The 14,156-nt window shown below is 38.1% G+C and overlaps 1 protein-coding gene across 1 annotated transcript in view; it reads left to right on the top strand.

Moving 5' to 3' along the window:
* Positions 1-3,073: 3,073 nt before the first annotated feature.
* UBA2 (ubiquitin like modifier activating enzyme 2) overlaps positions 3,074-14,156 on the top strand; it is a 41,891-nt gene continuing 30,808 nt past the window's right edge. Inside the window, exons 1-6 of the mRNA XM_006762162.2 lie at positions 3,074-3,186; positions 4,577-4,647; positions 5,809-5,873; positions 7,263-7,363; positions 9,144-9,265; positions 13,741-13,808. Coding sequence (XP_006762225.1) covers positions 4,643-4,647; positions 5,809-5,873; positions 7,263-7,363; positions 9,144-9,265; positions 13,741-13,808 — 361 coding nt within the window. The 5' untranslated portion in view covers positions 3,074-3,186; positions 4,577-4,642. The remainder of the gene's footprint in view (positions 3,187-4,576; positions 4,648-5,808; positions 5,874-7,262; positions 7,364-9,143; positions 9,266-13,740; positions 13,809-14,156) is intronic.

Here is a 14,156-nt window from a genome sequence, read left to right as displayed (position 1 = left end):
TGCGGGGGAGGCTGTGAGGCCGCGGGCCCGGTCTTCCGGGCGTCCCGCGGGGCCGGCCTCCGCTTCCCGGGCAGCGCCGATTTGTGGCGTTTCTCGAGGGGAGAAGCGGCCTCTTTCTTGTCGTTTAGCTTTAGAGCAATTCCTAGCTTTACTGGGAGGCGTTTCTAGTGCAGGTTGTGACTGTTTAAGCCAGAAACGGGGGTCCAGAGCGGAGGGTGGCGGTCTCGTTGCTCACGGAGCGCCGGTCCCGAGCCTGAGGGGACCCGAGGGCCTTACCGCGTTAGCGCTTTAATCTTCCTACCACCGGAGGCTGCGAGCGCAGTTGCCACCACAGTCAACAGATTTCAGGGAACAGCAGTGAGCTGCAGTGACGCTTAGCAGTCTGCCTTGGTCACGAAGCAAGTGGCAAGACTTTCGGCCTCATGCTTTTCCGTTCTGGGTCCGTCTGCGTGACTCTTACCATAGACAATACACTTGCTTATTTCCTCAGAGATGTTGGTTAGGATCTTAACGTTTGCGTTGGTTTGCAGTGACTGACTTTAAGTCTAGGTATTTCTGTTACAGTGAACTTTTTAGAGATTAGAGCTGTTTCCTGGAGTTGGATGTGAGTTTAAAGGTGTCTTAAGATGTAATGAGAACTTGGAATGAAAAAAGAAACAGTAGAGGTGGCTGACGGAGCTGATAATGAGTGATGGGGACACAATTCAAGCATGTTCCCTTGGGCTTTTTATAGGGCTTTTCTTCCCACTCTCTTCTGTACCACAAATCCCAGTATGGCTGTGCCTTACCCGACCAACAGTGACACATATTTGAAAGAACCGTTTGGTAATAGACACCTGAGAAATACATGCTGATCCTTTATAGCCTGGGTTTGAACTGCCAGCCAGTTTTTGTGGGAAAAAATTTTTTTGTAATATATTTTATTGATTTTTTACAGAGAGGAAGGGAGAGGGATAGAGAGTTAGAAACATCGATGTGAGAGAAACATGGATCAGCTGCCTCCTGCACGCCCCGCAGTGGGGATGTGCCCGCAACCCAGGTACATGCCCTTGACCGGAATCGAACCTGGGACCCTTGAGTCCGCAGGCTGACGCTCTAGCCACTGAGCCAAACCGGTTCGGCGGCGGGAAAATTTTTTATTCAAAGTTTTGTAGTAAATTTTGAACATACAAATAAAAAATTGTTTGGTTGTTTGTGTTTTGATGATTTTCACAAATTATAACCAAATCCGTTAAGATGTTTCACAATTAGAACATTTGATTTCTCTTCATATAAATTTATTGAAATGGAATGAAAATGGCTTTAGTCATTTTCATCCTTAATATTTACTTTTTTCCCCCTTAATATTTAGTTCGGAGCAGCAGTTAGATAAGGCTGAAAACAACACATTTAAAATCTTGTGTTGAGCCCCAGCTGGTTTGGCTCAGTGGGTAGAGCGAAGGGCTGCGGACTGAAGGGTCCCGTGTTTGATTCCAACCAAGGGCGCAAGCCCGGGTTGCGGGCTTGATCCCCAATGCGGGGTGTGCAGGAGGCAGCAGATGAGATCGATGATTCTCATTGATGTTTCTAAATCTCTCTCCCTCTCCCTTCCTCTCTGAAATCAATAAAAATATAATTAGAAAAAAATCTTGTGTAGAGATTTTTCTTACAGCTCTCAGGAAATAATTATAAATGATATTGTGGGGGCTGGCTGAGGTGGCTCAGTGGTTGTGCATCGACCTATGAACATGCCGGGGTTGTGTATCCGATCCCATCAATGATTCTTATCATTGATGTTTCTATCTCTCTGTCCTTCTCCCTTCCTCTCTGAAATCAATAAAAATATACTTTTAAAAATGGTATTTGCATGTGTGAAGACTTTTGAATTAAAGAAATAGCAAAAACAATTTGTCAGGTATCACTTAAGAAAACAAAGGCAGCCCTGACCGGTTTGGCTCAGTGGATAGAGCGTCGGCCTGTATACTGAAGGGTCCCAGGTTCGATTCTGGTCAAGGGCAGGTACCTTGGTTTCGGGCACATCCCCAATGCGGGATATGCAGGAGGCAGCTGATGGATGTTTCTCTCTCATGGATGTTTCTGGCTCTCTATTCTTTACCTCTCCTTTCCTCTCTGTAAAAAATCAATAAAATACATTAAAAAAAGAAAAAAGGCAGTTAAATCTAATATGTGGTTTTGAAAGACTAATTAGATTAATAGAGATTAATTATATATTGTTTTTTATTAATCCTCACACTTGGAGGATTTTTTTTTCAATTGATTTTTAGAGAGCATGGAAGGGAGGGAGGAGGAGGAGAGAAAACATTCATGTGATGTTTCCCTTGACAGGGAATTGAACCTGAGATCCCTTGTGCAGGGGCCAATAACACTCTTAACTGAGCAACACTGCCCAAAACTATAATGCATTTTCAATATGGAACTTTTTATTTCTAAATTTGCTTATTGATTTTTAGAGAGAGGAAGGGAGAGGGAGATATAGAAAAACACCCATTGGTTTTACTTATTTAAACATTCACTGTTGATTATTTTTTGTTGTTAATCCTCACTGGAGGATATCTTTTCCATTGATTTTTTTTTTTTTTTTAGAGAGAGAGAGAGAGAATGGAAGGGGAGAAAGAAACAGAAATGTCAATGTGAGAGAGACACATGATTGGTTGCCTCCTGCACAGGCCCTGGTTGCCAGGAATCCTGCAAACCCGTGCCCTTGACCGGTAATGGAATCCAAAACTCTTGTATGCTTGAGCGCTCTAACCATTGGAAACACTGGCCAGAGCTCACTGGTTGATTCTTGTATGTGCCCTGACCTGGGATGGAATCTGAAACCCTGGCCTACTGCCACGATGCTCTAACCATCTGAGTTACTAACATTTGCTAGGATGATTGAACAAAAGAAAAAAAAAATACTTTCTAAAAAAATTTTTGAGAAAGTTATCTCAAGTTGTGCATTAAGTTATCGGTTTTAAGAATTTTGGTATTTGTAAAAAAGCATTTTCTCCACTAAATGTCGCAAATATCAAAAGTTCTGGGTTATGGATGCTGAGAATAGTGATACTGCTCAAACATACCAGAAAATTTGTGATTTATCTGGGTTTTATGTATTTGTAGATTGATCTGGATACTATTGATGTCAGCAACCTCAACAGGCAGTTTTTGTTTCAAAAGAAACATGTTGGAAGATCAAAGGCCCAGGTAATTTCTCATACCATTTCTATTTCTCCGTTTATATATTCTATCCTTTAATGGATTTTCTATTTATGATATCAGATTAATTTGTATTCTACTAAGAAGAGTATGGGGAAGCAATATCTCTTTGTAGCTGAGGGATTGTTAAGAATAAAAAGAAGGAAAAAGGAAAGAAATTGCATGTAAACTAAAAGCAATAAATAGTTTGGGTAAATGTCAACCTAGTTAAAGGTTAATTAATTTCTTCTTTTCCCCCATAAAGTCCTGCTAACTAGTATTTTTCTTCCAGCTGCCCGCAACCGTGTGTGTGTGTGTGTGTGTGTGTGTGTGTGTGTGTGTGTGAGAGAGAGAGAGAGAGAGAGAGAGAGAGAGAGAGAGAGAGAGAGAGAAAAGAACTAAAGATGCCCTCTATAGGGGGAGTGGAAGTGTCTACAGAGGAAATGGAAGTGCTCTACCAAATCTTAAATGGTGTCCCTTTCTGATTTAAATTTCTGATTGATTGCTTAGGACAAACCTCCTGTTCCTACAATCCGTACAGCAGTGGTTCTCAACCTTCTTAATGCTGCGACCCTTTAATACAGTTCCTCGTGTTGTGGTGACCCCCAATTTCATTGTTACACATTGGACATAATTAAAGCATAGTGATTAATCACAAAAACAATATGTAATTATATATGTGTTTTCCGATGGTCTTAGGCGACCCTTGTGGGTCGCAACCCACGGGTTGAGAACCACTGCCCTAGAGGTTGGCTGCCCCTGTATTGGCTTATGCTGTTGTCTCTTTTTATAGGAGACAGCCTCCCTTGAGGTTCTTGCCACCCTGACCTTTAGTTCCTTGAGTGTTCCATTTTGATTCAGGGTCGTAAAGTATCTTTTCCCAGCCCCTTTGGCAGGCTCCCACGCTTTTCTCTATTTGGCTTTCTTCTCTAGGGGTACTCGCCCAAACCTCTTGGACCAGACCAGTTCTTCATAACAACCTCTACTTTTTCTGAGTATCATTTATCATACTTTGTAGTTATATTTATCTAGATGGTTATTTGATTAATGTCATTTTTGCTCACCAGTGCCTTGTACAGATCCTGGTACATAGAAGATGCTCAGTAAATATTTGTTGAAGGAATGAATGACACTTCTTTACTATATTTTATATTTTTTCTGATGCTTGTCATTCTTGTAGAATTATATATAGGCGTGGGGCAGTCCTACTGTTTATAAATATGTGTACGTAGCTTAATTTTAATGAAATTTTATAACATTTTAATATTTCTTTAGTTTTTAATATAAGATTATGTCAGGTGAAATAACAGTATTGTCAGCCATAAAAATATTTCAAATACAGATAAAAATGTTGTATTAATTTAGTAAATTAGTAATTTAGTGTTATTTGTTTTTCCAGGTTGCCAAAGAAAGTGTACTGCAGTTTTACCCGAAAGCTAATATCATAGCCTACCATGACAGCATCATGAAGTATGCTCTAATTATTACGTTGCAAAATTGTTTGTTGTGAATTTTTAAAGTTTTATTAAAGTATAAGGTATTTTTACTAGCCAAATATGTGAGCTTGAAGTCAGTCTGCTTTTTTAAAAAATGACTTTTCTAGAATAATTAGAATGTGATAGTTTGTGCCCACATAAGTTGAATGGCATTCTTGTAATAAGTTTATATATATGATTTGAATGATTTAGATAAGAGGTAATATATTTTAATACTTTCAATAAATAATTTACTTGGAAACAATATAAGGATCTTACCTTGTTTTAAAGAAAAATATATTCTAAATGATGATAAATCCTTTTATGTGATGATTCCGATTTTTCTAAATATATTGCTCTCATTCTGATTGATTTCAGTTTAAAAGGTTCCTTCCCGACATAATTCATTTTTTAGGATTGTGATTTCTGTAACATAACCCTAGGAATTTGTGATGGAGCAGTAGTTTTAACAGTATATAAATATGTTCTGATCTTAGTAAAGATAGAGTAAATATAACATTTTGGAGGTGTCAGGCCATAGGGCCTCAATTCTTTACCTATAGTTATGTAACTCAGTATTAAAAATAAGTTCTTATTTGAGGCCTGGAATTAGAGGAAGTTTTATACTTTCTCAGGGAATTTGTATTTCCAGCCTTTTATTCTCTGGATGTTTGCTCTACAAGCCTTCCTATAGCCCTGTAACCCCCTTACCCTGTGTTATTTTCCCAATGCTGCTAAAAGCAGGGACTCTAGGGGCCTGAACCCTGCCTGATCCTAACCATGTGAGGTGAAGCCAGAGGCCAGGCAGAGCCTGGGAATGTGTTCTTTGTATGTTCCCAGGCACTTGGTGCCCAGAGAAGGCCTGGTGGGACTAGTGAGGTCATGCCATCTTTCTGCTAGTTGGAGATCCTGCTCTTGTGCCCTAGGTAGCTGCCAAAAAGGATGTGTAGTCATAGGGATTAGGGGGCAGTAATTTCTTTAAAATCCACTTATGGTGTTTAGAAAAAGTCAAACCTATGTAAATGGTAGAGAGCCCTAATTATATCAGTTATTTTTGCACTATTTAATATAGTAATAGTGCTTTTTAGGACCTTGTGTGAAGATCCTATATGTAAGGCCAGTTGTTTTGTTGACCTTTTTTTGTTTTGCTTTGTAGCCCCGACTATAATGTGGAATTTTTTCGACAATTTATATTGGTTATGAATGCTTTAGATAACAGAGGTGAGATTATTTTAATACTTTTAATTTCTAAGTATTTTTCTTCCCCCATAACAAGGGTGTTTACACATTTAGAATTAATGAAAATATTTTCTTATGAGTTAGAATTTAAAGCGGAAGTATGATCAGGCTTAAGTCTTGACAAATGATTGTAATTTTAATTAAAACTGGTTCCAGCCGAAACCGGTTTGGCTCAGTGGATAGAGCGTCGGCTTGTGGACTGAAGGGTCCCAGGTTCGATTCCGGTCAAGGGCATGTACCTGGGTTGCGGGCACATCCCCAGTGGGAGATGTGCAGGAGGCAGCTGATTGATGTTTCTCTCTCATCGATGTTTCTAACTATCTCTCTCCCTTCCTCTCTGTAAAAAATCAATAAAATATAAAAAAAAAAACCGGGAGGAAAAAAAAAGGCACTTTGGAATTTAAAAAATAGATATAGGGGTACTTTTCCTGGAATAAATTTATGATATAAATTCCTTACGTTTGAAATTTTACTAGTGAATGTATCTTAAATGTCTGTAACAGTTGTATTATTCTGGTCATAGCTGTCAGAAAATTGCACGTAACCCGGCTGATGTGCCTCAGTAGTTGAGTATCAACCTATGAACCAGGAGATCTCGGATTGATTCCTAGTCAGGGCACATCCTATTAACATGGTTGCGGGCTCGATCCACAGTAGGGGGAGTGCAGCAGGCAGCTGATGAATGATTCTCATCATTGATGTTTCTTTTTTTTAATCCTCATTCTAGGATATTTTTCACTTGATTCCTAGAGAGAGGAGAAGGAGTGGGAAGAAGTGGAGAAAAAGAGAGAGAGAAACATGGACGTGAGAGAGACACATTGATTGGTTGCCTCCTGCATGTGCCCCTATTGGGGCTGGGGAACCTGCAACTGAGGTACGTGCCCTAGACCAGGAATTGAACCATCCACGGGCTGACACTCTAACCACTGAGAAAACCTACCAGGGCTCATCATTGATATTTCTGTCTCTTTCTCCTTCTCCCTTCCTCTCTGAAATCAATAAAAATATATATATTTTTTAAAAGGCCCAACTTTTGTGGTGTGGCTCAGTGGTTGAGTGTTGACCTATGAACCAGGAGTTCACAGTTCGATTCCTGGTCAGGGCACATTCCCGGGCTGCGGGCTTGAGCCCAAGTGCGGGTTGTGCAGGAGGCAGCTGATCAATGATTCTCCATCATTGATGTTTCTAACTCCCTCTCTCTTCCTTTCTAAAATCAATAAAAATACACTTTTTTAAAAAAAAAAAAATAAAGAAATTGCATGTAAAATAAAAGCAATAAGAAATAGTTTGGGTAAATGTCAACCTAGTTAAAGATTAATTAATTTCTTCTTTTCCCCCATAAAGTCCTGCTAACGAGTATTTTTCTTCCAGCTGCCCGCAACCATGTTAATAGGATGTGTCTGGCAGCTGACGTCCCTCTTATTGAGAGTGGAACTGCTGGTTATCTTGGGCAAGTGACTACTATCAAAAAGGTAAAGAACTTTTTTAATATACTTTATAGATCCTTATTTGGGAACTCAAAGATGTAGACTTTGGATTTATATGATATGGGCTGGTCAGGATCCAGGACATAAGGAATTTTGTGCCCCTATAAAATTTAGGATGCCATAAAGGTACTCCAAAAGAGGATATATCTTTTTATTTTTGCTACTTTGGGTCATATAACTTGTATATTAAAATCTGTAGACTGGTAAGCCTAATAAACTTGACTTTAAAAATTCTTTGTAGACCTGAAGCATATCATGTTATAGTTGATATATAGTAAATCAGGCTTCTAAAAAGTGACTTTTTGTGTAAAAAAAGTCTGCATATATAGATCTGAAGAGTATGCTTAAAAATATTTTTGGTGTATTTGAAATGTTTCAAATGTTTTGATAAAACTAGAGAATAACAGCAAATATCAGTGTACTCATATACTCATAACCCAATTTTATAAAATCTCAGCGTTGTGATTCATTTGCTGTTCACATCTTTTTTCTTTTAATTCTTTCAAGGACCTAAACATAAATACATTTGAAGAATGATTTTACAGATTTTGAAACTAAATGAAATTACACTCTACTTGAAATTTGCTGTTTTTATGTATTATTTGGCAGTTTACCTATCTTGAAAATTCTGGTTCTACTTTGTTTTAATTGTCACAATTACTCCTGGAAGCTTATTTAGTACTAGAGGCCCAATGCATAAAATTCATGCAAGAGTAGTCCTTCCTTCCCCTGGCTGCCAGCACCAGCTTTGTCCATTAGGATGTCCGGCCTAATTAGCATATTACGCTTTTATTATTATAGAAGATTATTCTGCAGACTTGTAATATCAAAGTGTATTGGATTTAATGAAATCAGTGGAGGCCTTCAAATCTGATGATGTCAAGACAGTTCTTTTTTTCTTAGCTGTGAAATGGGAAATAACTGCCTCCATATGACTGCCTCCAATAAAGCATATTGGAAGGGCTCTGGAAATGGTATTATGGGGAAAACTCTGGAGCTGCTGTAATTAATATTAAAACACTATTTGCAGGTTTTGGTTCTTTAAGCATTATTTGAAAGGTACTTCTCATTACCATGATTCTGAGATACTAATATGTATTAAAACTGAGGTTGAAAATGGCTGAGAGGAAAAATATTCATTTGGTGGTTTTGAAAAATTATCTCGGGTGCTGTAGACTTCTAGGGATTTCTTACAGTGTAACTTAAAAGGTAACCCTGTCAACAAAATGAAGAATATTTCTATTTTGTTTGATAATATCTAGTATTTTTCCATGTATCTGGATGATAGGTCTTGAAATATATAATTACTTTTAGTTCATTTAATTTTTAAGGTAAGGCTATGAATAATATTTAAGTAATTGAGTTTCACAACTTTGAGAGAGTTGTTGGAAAGCTGTTTGTCTTTCTAGTAGTAATCTTTCTCTTTGGTGTAATCAAGATAAAATTCCCATATTTGATATTTTAGGTTTGGTAATTTTTATTTTACTGTTGTAAGGGGTCACTGGTCCAGGCGCCAGAGGAACCCTGTGATATTGGAGATGGCTTAGTTTTAGCTGTGACTGTGCTTGATTCAATTAGCTTTTATATTATAATTCCTTCTCTGTAAAGTGTAAGGGTTTTGTAGTCACTGATATTTTAAAATTTCCTTGACAGTATACAATTAAGTTGAAAGGGAGATGAATGAATGAAATGGTTGTGATAATATTATCTTATTGAGAAACTACCCTCGTGGGGTAACTGTTTTTCTCACATTCTGACTTTGCAGGGTGTGACTGAATGTTATGAATGTCATCCCAAACCAACTCAGAGAACTTTTCCTGGCTGTACAATTCGTAACACACCTTCAGAACCTATTCATTGCATTGTTTGGGCAAAGTATTTGTTCAAGTAAGAATATATGTATATTTCTGGGTATATTTTTAGTACGGATGCTAGAAAATGGGGTGATTTTTTATTTAAAGTGTTGGAGAGATTGTACTAATGGTGAAATTTTTTTTGCGGGAGGGTCGGGGGGAGAGTTAATCCTCACCCGAGGATATTTTTCCATTGATTTTTTTTAGAGTGGAAGGGAGGAGGAGAGACCCAGAGAGAGAAACAGCAATGTGAGAGAAACACATCCATTGGTTGTACCCTGCACGGGCCCTGACTAGGGCCTGCAACTGAGGTACTTGCCATTGGCCGGAATTGAACCCTTCCATCTGCGGACTTATGCTCTATCCACTGAGCAAACCCAGCTAGGCCTGAATGTTATTTTAAATGTGGTGAAGGGACACTTTAATAGCTTCGTTGTGATAGTTCTTGGATTAAATTCAGCCAATATTTATTGCATGCCTGTTTTATGCAGTGAACTTGGTGTGATACTGGAGAAAGACATGTAACTAAATGAATACAAATCTATGTATTTTGGGGATATACAAACATAAAAACCTCATTGATTAAAAAGAAACGGAAGTTAAAAATAGTTTGTAATGATAGTGAAAATACTACATCTGAAACCTGTAGGATGCTTTGAATGTGGTAGTTGAAAGAAAAGTTACAGCCTTAACTTACATGGAGAAAGGTGAACATTAATGAGGTAAGGATCCAACTTATGTTAGAATAGAACCACAGAATAAATTAGAAGGAAGGCTATAACTGAGATATGAGCAAAAAGAAGAAAATTGACAAGTTTGATCTTAAAAAGGAGCAATAACTAAATGGGGAATGTAATCTCAGCACAGAATGGAAATGATAAGAGAAGACAATGTCAGTACATATAAAACTGTAATAATCTGGATAAATTTATTTAAAAAGAAAACACATTACAAAACTGATTAAAAAAGTAGAAAGCCCAGATAGTCCTATGTCTTAAGATAATTTAATCATTTAAATTCTGAAAATGCACCAAATCTCTGAATTTACAGGTCTTTCCCACTAAATGTGCAAGGACTATTTCATTCTAATATTATGGAGATATGCGTTTTGTTGTTAATTCTCGCCCAATGAAGATATTTTTTCCATTGAATTTTTTCCTTTTTTAGAGAGAGAAGAGGGGAGGGAGGAGAGAGAGAAACATCGATGTGACAGACACATCAATTGGTTGCCTCCAACATTTGCCACAATGGGTGTGTGTGGGAGGGGCTGGGAGAGGTGAGGATTGGACCTGCAACCCAGGTATCAAACCTAAGACCCTCCGGTACACAGGCCTATGCTCTTAACCACTGAGCAATGCTGGCAAGGGCCATTCTAATCTTACATAAACTCTTCCAGAGAAATTTTTCATATATGGGAATCGAACACGCAACCTTTCGGTGTATGGGATGACGCTCCAACCACTTGAGCCACACCAGCCAGGGCAAAAATACAAAAACTTTTTTAAAAATATAAATTTATTGATTTCAGAAAAGAAGGAAGAGGGGGAGAGAGAGAGAAACATCAATGATAAAAGAGAATCAGTGTGGCTGTCTCCTGTACACACTGGGGGTTGAGCCCGCATCCTGAGCATGTGCCCTGGCTGAGAATTGAACTGTGACCTACTGGTTCATAGGCTGATGCTCAACCACTGAGCCATGCTGGCTGGGCTAGAGATAAATTTTTCTTTTTAGAGAGAAATTTTTTTAAAGATTAAATACTTAGTTCAGGTTATGGAGATATTATGCTTTAGATACCAAAACTAATTAAGGCCATTATGGGATAAAAGGAAAATTATAAGACATTCTCATTCATAAATGTAGATGCAAAAATTCTGTACAAAAAATTAGCATACAAATTTAGACTTACAAGTTGCATTTATTCCAGTAATGCAAATGTGGTTTGACACTAGAAAAATCTTTGTGTCATTCACTTCATTAAAAAATTAAAGAGAAATTAACCCTGCTGGGTGGCTCAGTTTAGTTGGAGCCTCATCCCATATATCAAAAGGTGCAGGTTTGATTGCCATTTAGGGCACATATCTAGGTTGCAGGTTCAGTCCCCCATCAGGGCACATATGGGAGGCAACCAGTCGATGTTTCTCTCCCTTCCTCTCTCAAAAAAAAGAAAAAATCAATATAAACATATCCTCAGGTGAGGATTAAAAAAATTAAAGGGAAACAATGTAGAAAGTTATCTGATAAAATTTAGCATACACCTTTTAATTACAAAAATTCTTAGTACAATAAAAAGAGACTTTATCAACTTAATAAAAGATATCTTCTAGAAACCTATAGCAGACACTGGTGTTATTTATTTTTTGATTAAGGTTTAGTATAAATGCACTCAGAGAAGTACACATAATGGTATAATGGTGAAATTTCACAAAATACTACTGTTTTGTTTATTTGGCAAACACTTCTTTTAGTAGATTTTACCTTTTAATTTTATTTATTTATTTTAATTCTCACCCAAGGATATGTTAATTGATTTTAGAGATGGAGGAATGGGGAGGGAAGGAGAGAGAAACATGACCAGGGTTAGAACCTGCAACCCAGGCATGTGCCCTGACTGGGATAATTGAATCTTAGAGCTTTCAGTTTACGGGATGACACCCTAACCAACTGAGCCACGCCAGCCAGGCAATAGACTTTACATTTTAGAAGAGTTTTAGATTTACAGAAAAATTGAGAAGATTGTAGTAGAGTTCTCATACCCAATTTCCTCTACTAACATCTCACATTAGTATGATACATGTGTAACAGTTAATGAACCAATATGATACATTATTAACTAGAATCCATAGTTTATTTAAATTTTCTTCATTTTTACCTAATGTCCCTTTTCTTTTTTAAAATATATTTTAGTGATTTTTTACAGAGAGGAAGGGAGAGGGATAGAGAGTTAGAAGCATGGATGAGAGAGATACACATTGATCAGCTGCCTCCTGCACACCCCTACTGGGGATGTGCCCACAACCAAGATACATGCCCTTGACCTGAATCGAACCTGGGACCTTTCAGTCCGCAGGCTGACACTCTATCCACTGAGCCAAACCGGTTAGGGCAAATTAAACAGTTTTTAGGATAATTAACAAAAGAGAATTGAAGCTTACTATTTATATAGTTCCTTAAGACTCTTTAGTAGTAATGATGCATAGTACCATTAAAAAAATGTTTTATTCACTGCTGCATTTCCTGCACCTAGAGCAGCACCTGACACATAGCGGGGGGGGGAGGGGGATGATGTTTGTTGAACACTAGTTGTAGATATACTTCACAAACATTATTGTGGCCAACTTGGAATGTAAAAGTTCCTCACCTGTCTCTTGATCAAAAATTTTTTCTTAATATATTTTATTGATTCTTTGCAGAGAGGAAGTGAGAGATATAGAAAGTTAGAAACATCGATGAGAGAGAAACATCGATCAGCTCCCTCCTGCACATCTCCCACTGGGGATGTGCCCGCAACCCAGGCACACGCCCCTGACCGGAATCGAACCTGGGACCCCTCAGTCCGCAAGCCGATGCTCTATCCACTGAGCCAAACTGGTCTCGGCATGATCAAAAATTTTTAATTGATTTTTTTTAGAGAGAGACATTGATTTGTTGTTCCACTTATTTATGCGTTTGTTGGTTGACTCTTGTATGTACCCTGAGATCGAACCTACAACCTCAGCATATCTGGATGACACTCTAACCAACTGAGCTGTTGGCCAGGGCCCGATAAAAGATTTTTTTTTTTAAAATATATTTTTTTATTGATTTTTTACAGAGAGGAAGGGAGAGAGATAGAGAGTTAGAAACATTGATGAGAGAAAAATGGACCAGGAGACTCCCGCACACTCCCCACCGGGGATGTGCCCGCAACCAAGGTACATGCCCTTGACCGGAATCGAACCTGGGACCCTTGAGTCCGCAGGCTGATGCTCTATCCACTGAGCCAAACCGGTCAGGGCTGATAAAAGATTTTTAACATGAATTTGCAGAGCCTAGCTGACAGGAATGAATATAGATCTATGAAAATTTGGCGTTGCTTGTGTTGGAGTTGAAATTAAGATGAAAGCTGTCAATAGATTAATATTTTTACTTTACATAGTATTTATCAATTATTTGTTCTTCATCCTTACTAAAGATTTGGGTTATTCTAAATTAGCTGTTTGTGCCCTAGCTGGTTTGGTTCAATGGATAGAGCGTCGGCCAGCGGATTGAAGGGTCCGGGGTCAATTCCGGTCCAGGGCACATGCCTGGGTTGGGGGCTCAATCCCCAATAGGGGATGTGCAGGAGGTAGCGGTCAATGATTCTCATTGCTGTTTCTATCTCTCTCTCTTTCTTTCCCTTCCTCTCTGAAAACAATAAAAATATATTTTAGAGGAAAAAGTAAATTAGCTGTTTGTGAAGAAAATTGGAAAAGTAAACATTTGTTCAGACTATTTTGTTGCACGTAAATATTTACTACTTTCAAATTATAGCCAGTTGTTTGGGGAAGAAGATGCTGATCAAGAAGTATCTCCTGACAGAGCTGACCCTGAAGCTTCCTGTGAGTAAATGCTTGATGATATCTTTTCTTATTAGTGAGCACCTTTATTTTGCTAATTTAATATTGATAGCTTTAGGAGGGAGAATGCAGTTATGTGTTAGATAATATATGTTTAAGATGTATTACTTCATCTTTTAAACACTGGGCAGTCTCCTTTTCCTGGTGAGAACAGGGTGCAGAGAAATTGCACAAACCTAGTAAAAGAGCTGGGAGTTGTTACCAGTTCTAATTATAGGTTATACATTGAACTGTTCTACATGTGGCCTTCAGAATCTCAGGTAAAATAAAAATGCTGATGTACATGTTATTTTTCTTTCTCCTTGAACTAAAAATGTGTCATGTGCAGGT

This window comes from Myotis davidii, unplaced genomic scaffold, assembly GCF_000327345.1.
Source record: "Myotis davidii unplaced genomic scaffold, ASM32734v1 scaffold77, whole genome shotgun sequence".
NCBI classification, from domain to species: Eukaryota; Metazoa; Chordata; class Mammalia; order Chiroptera; family Vespertilionidae; genus Myotis; species Myotis davidii.
Note: the sequence above shows the minus strand (reverse complement) of the source record. Positions and strands in the feature narration are given on the sequence as shown.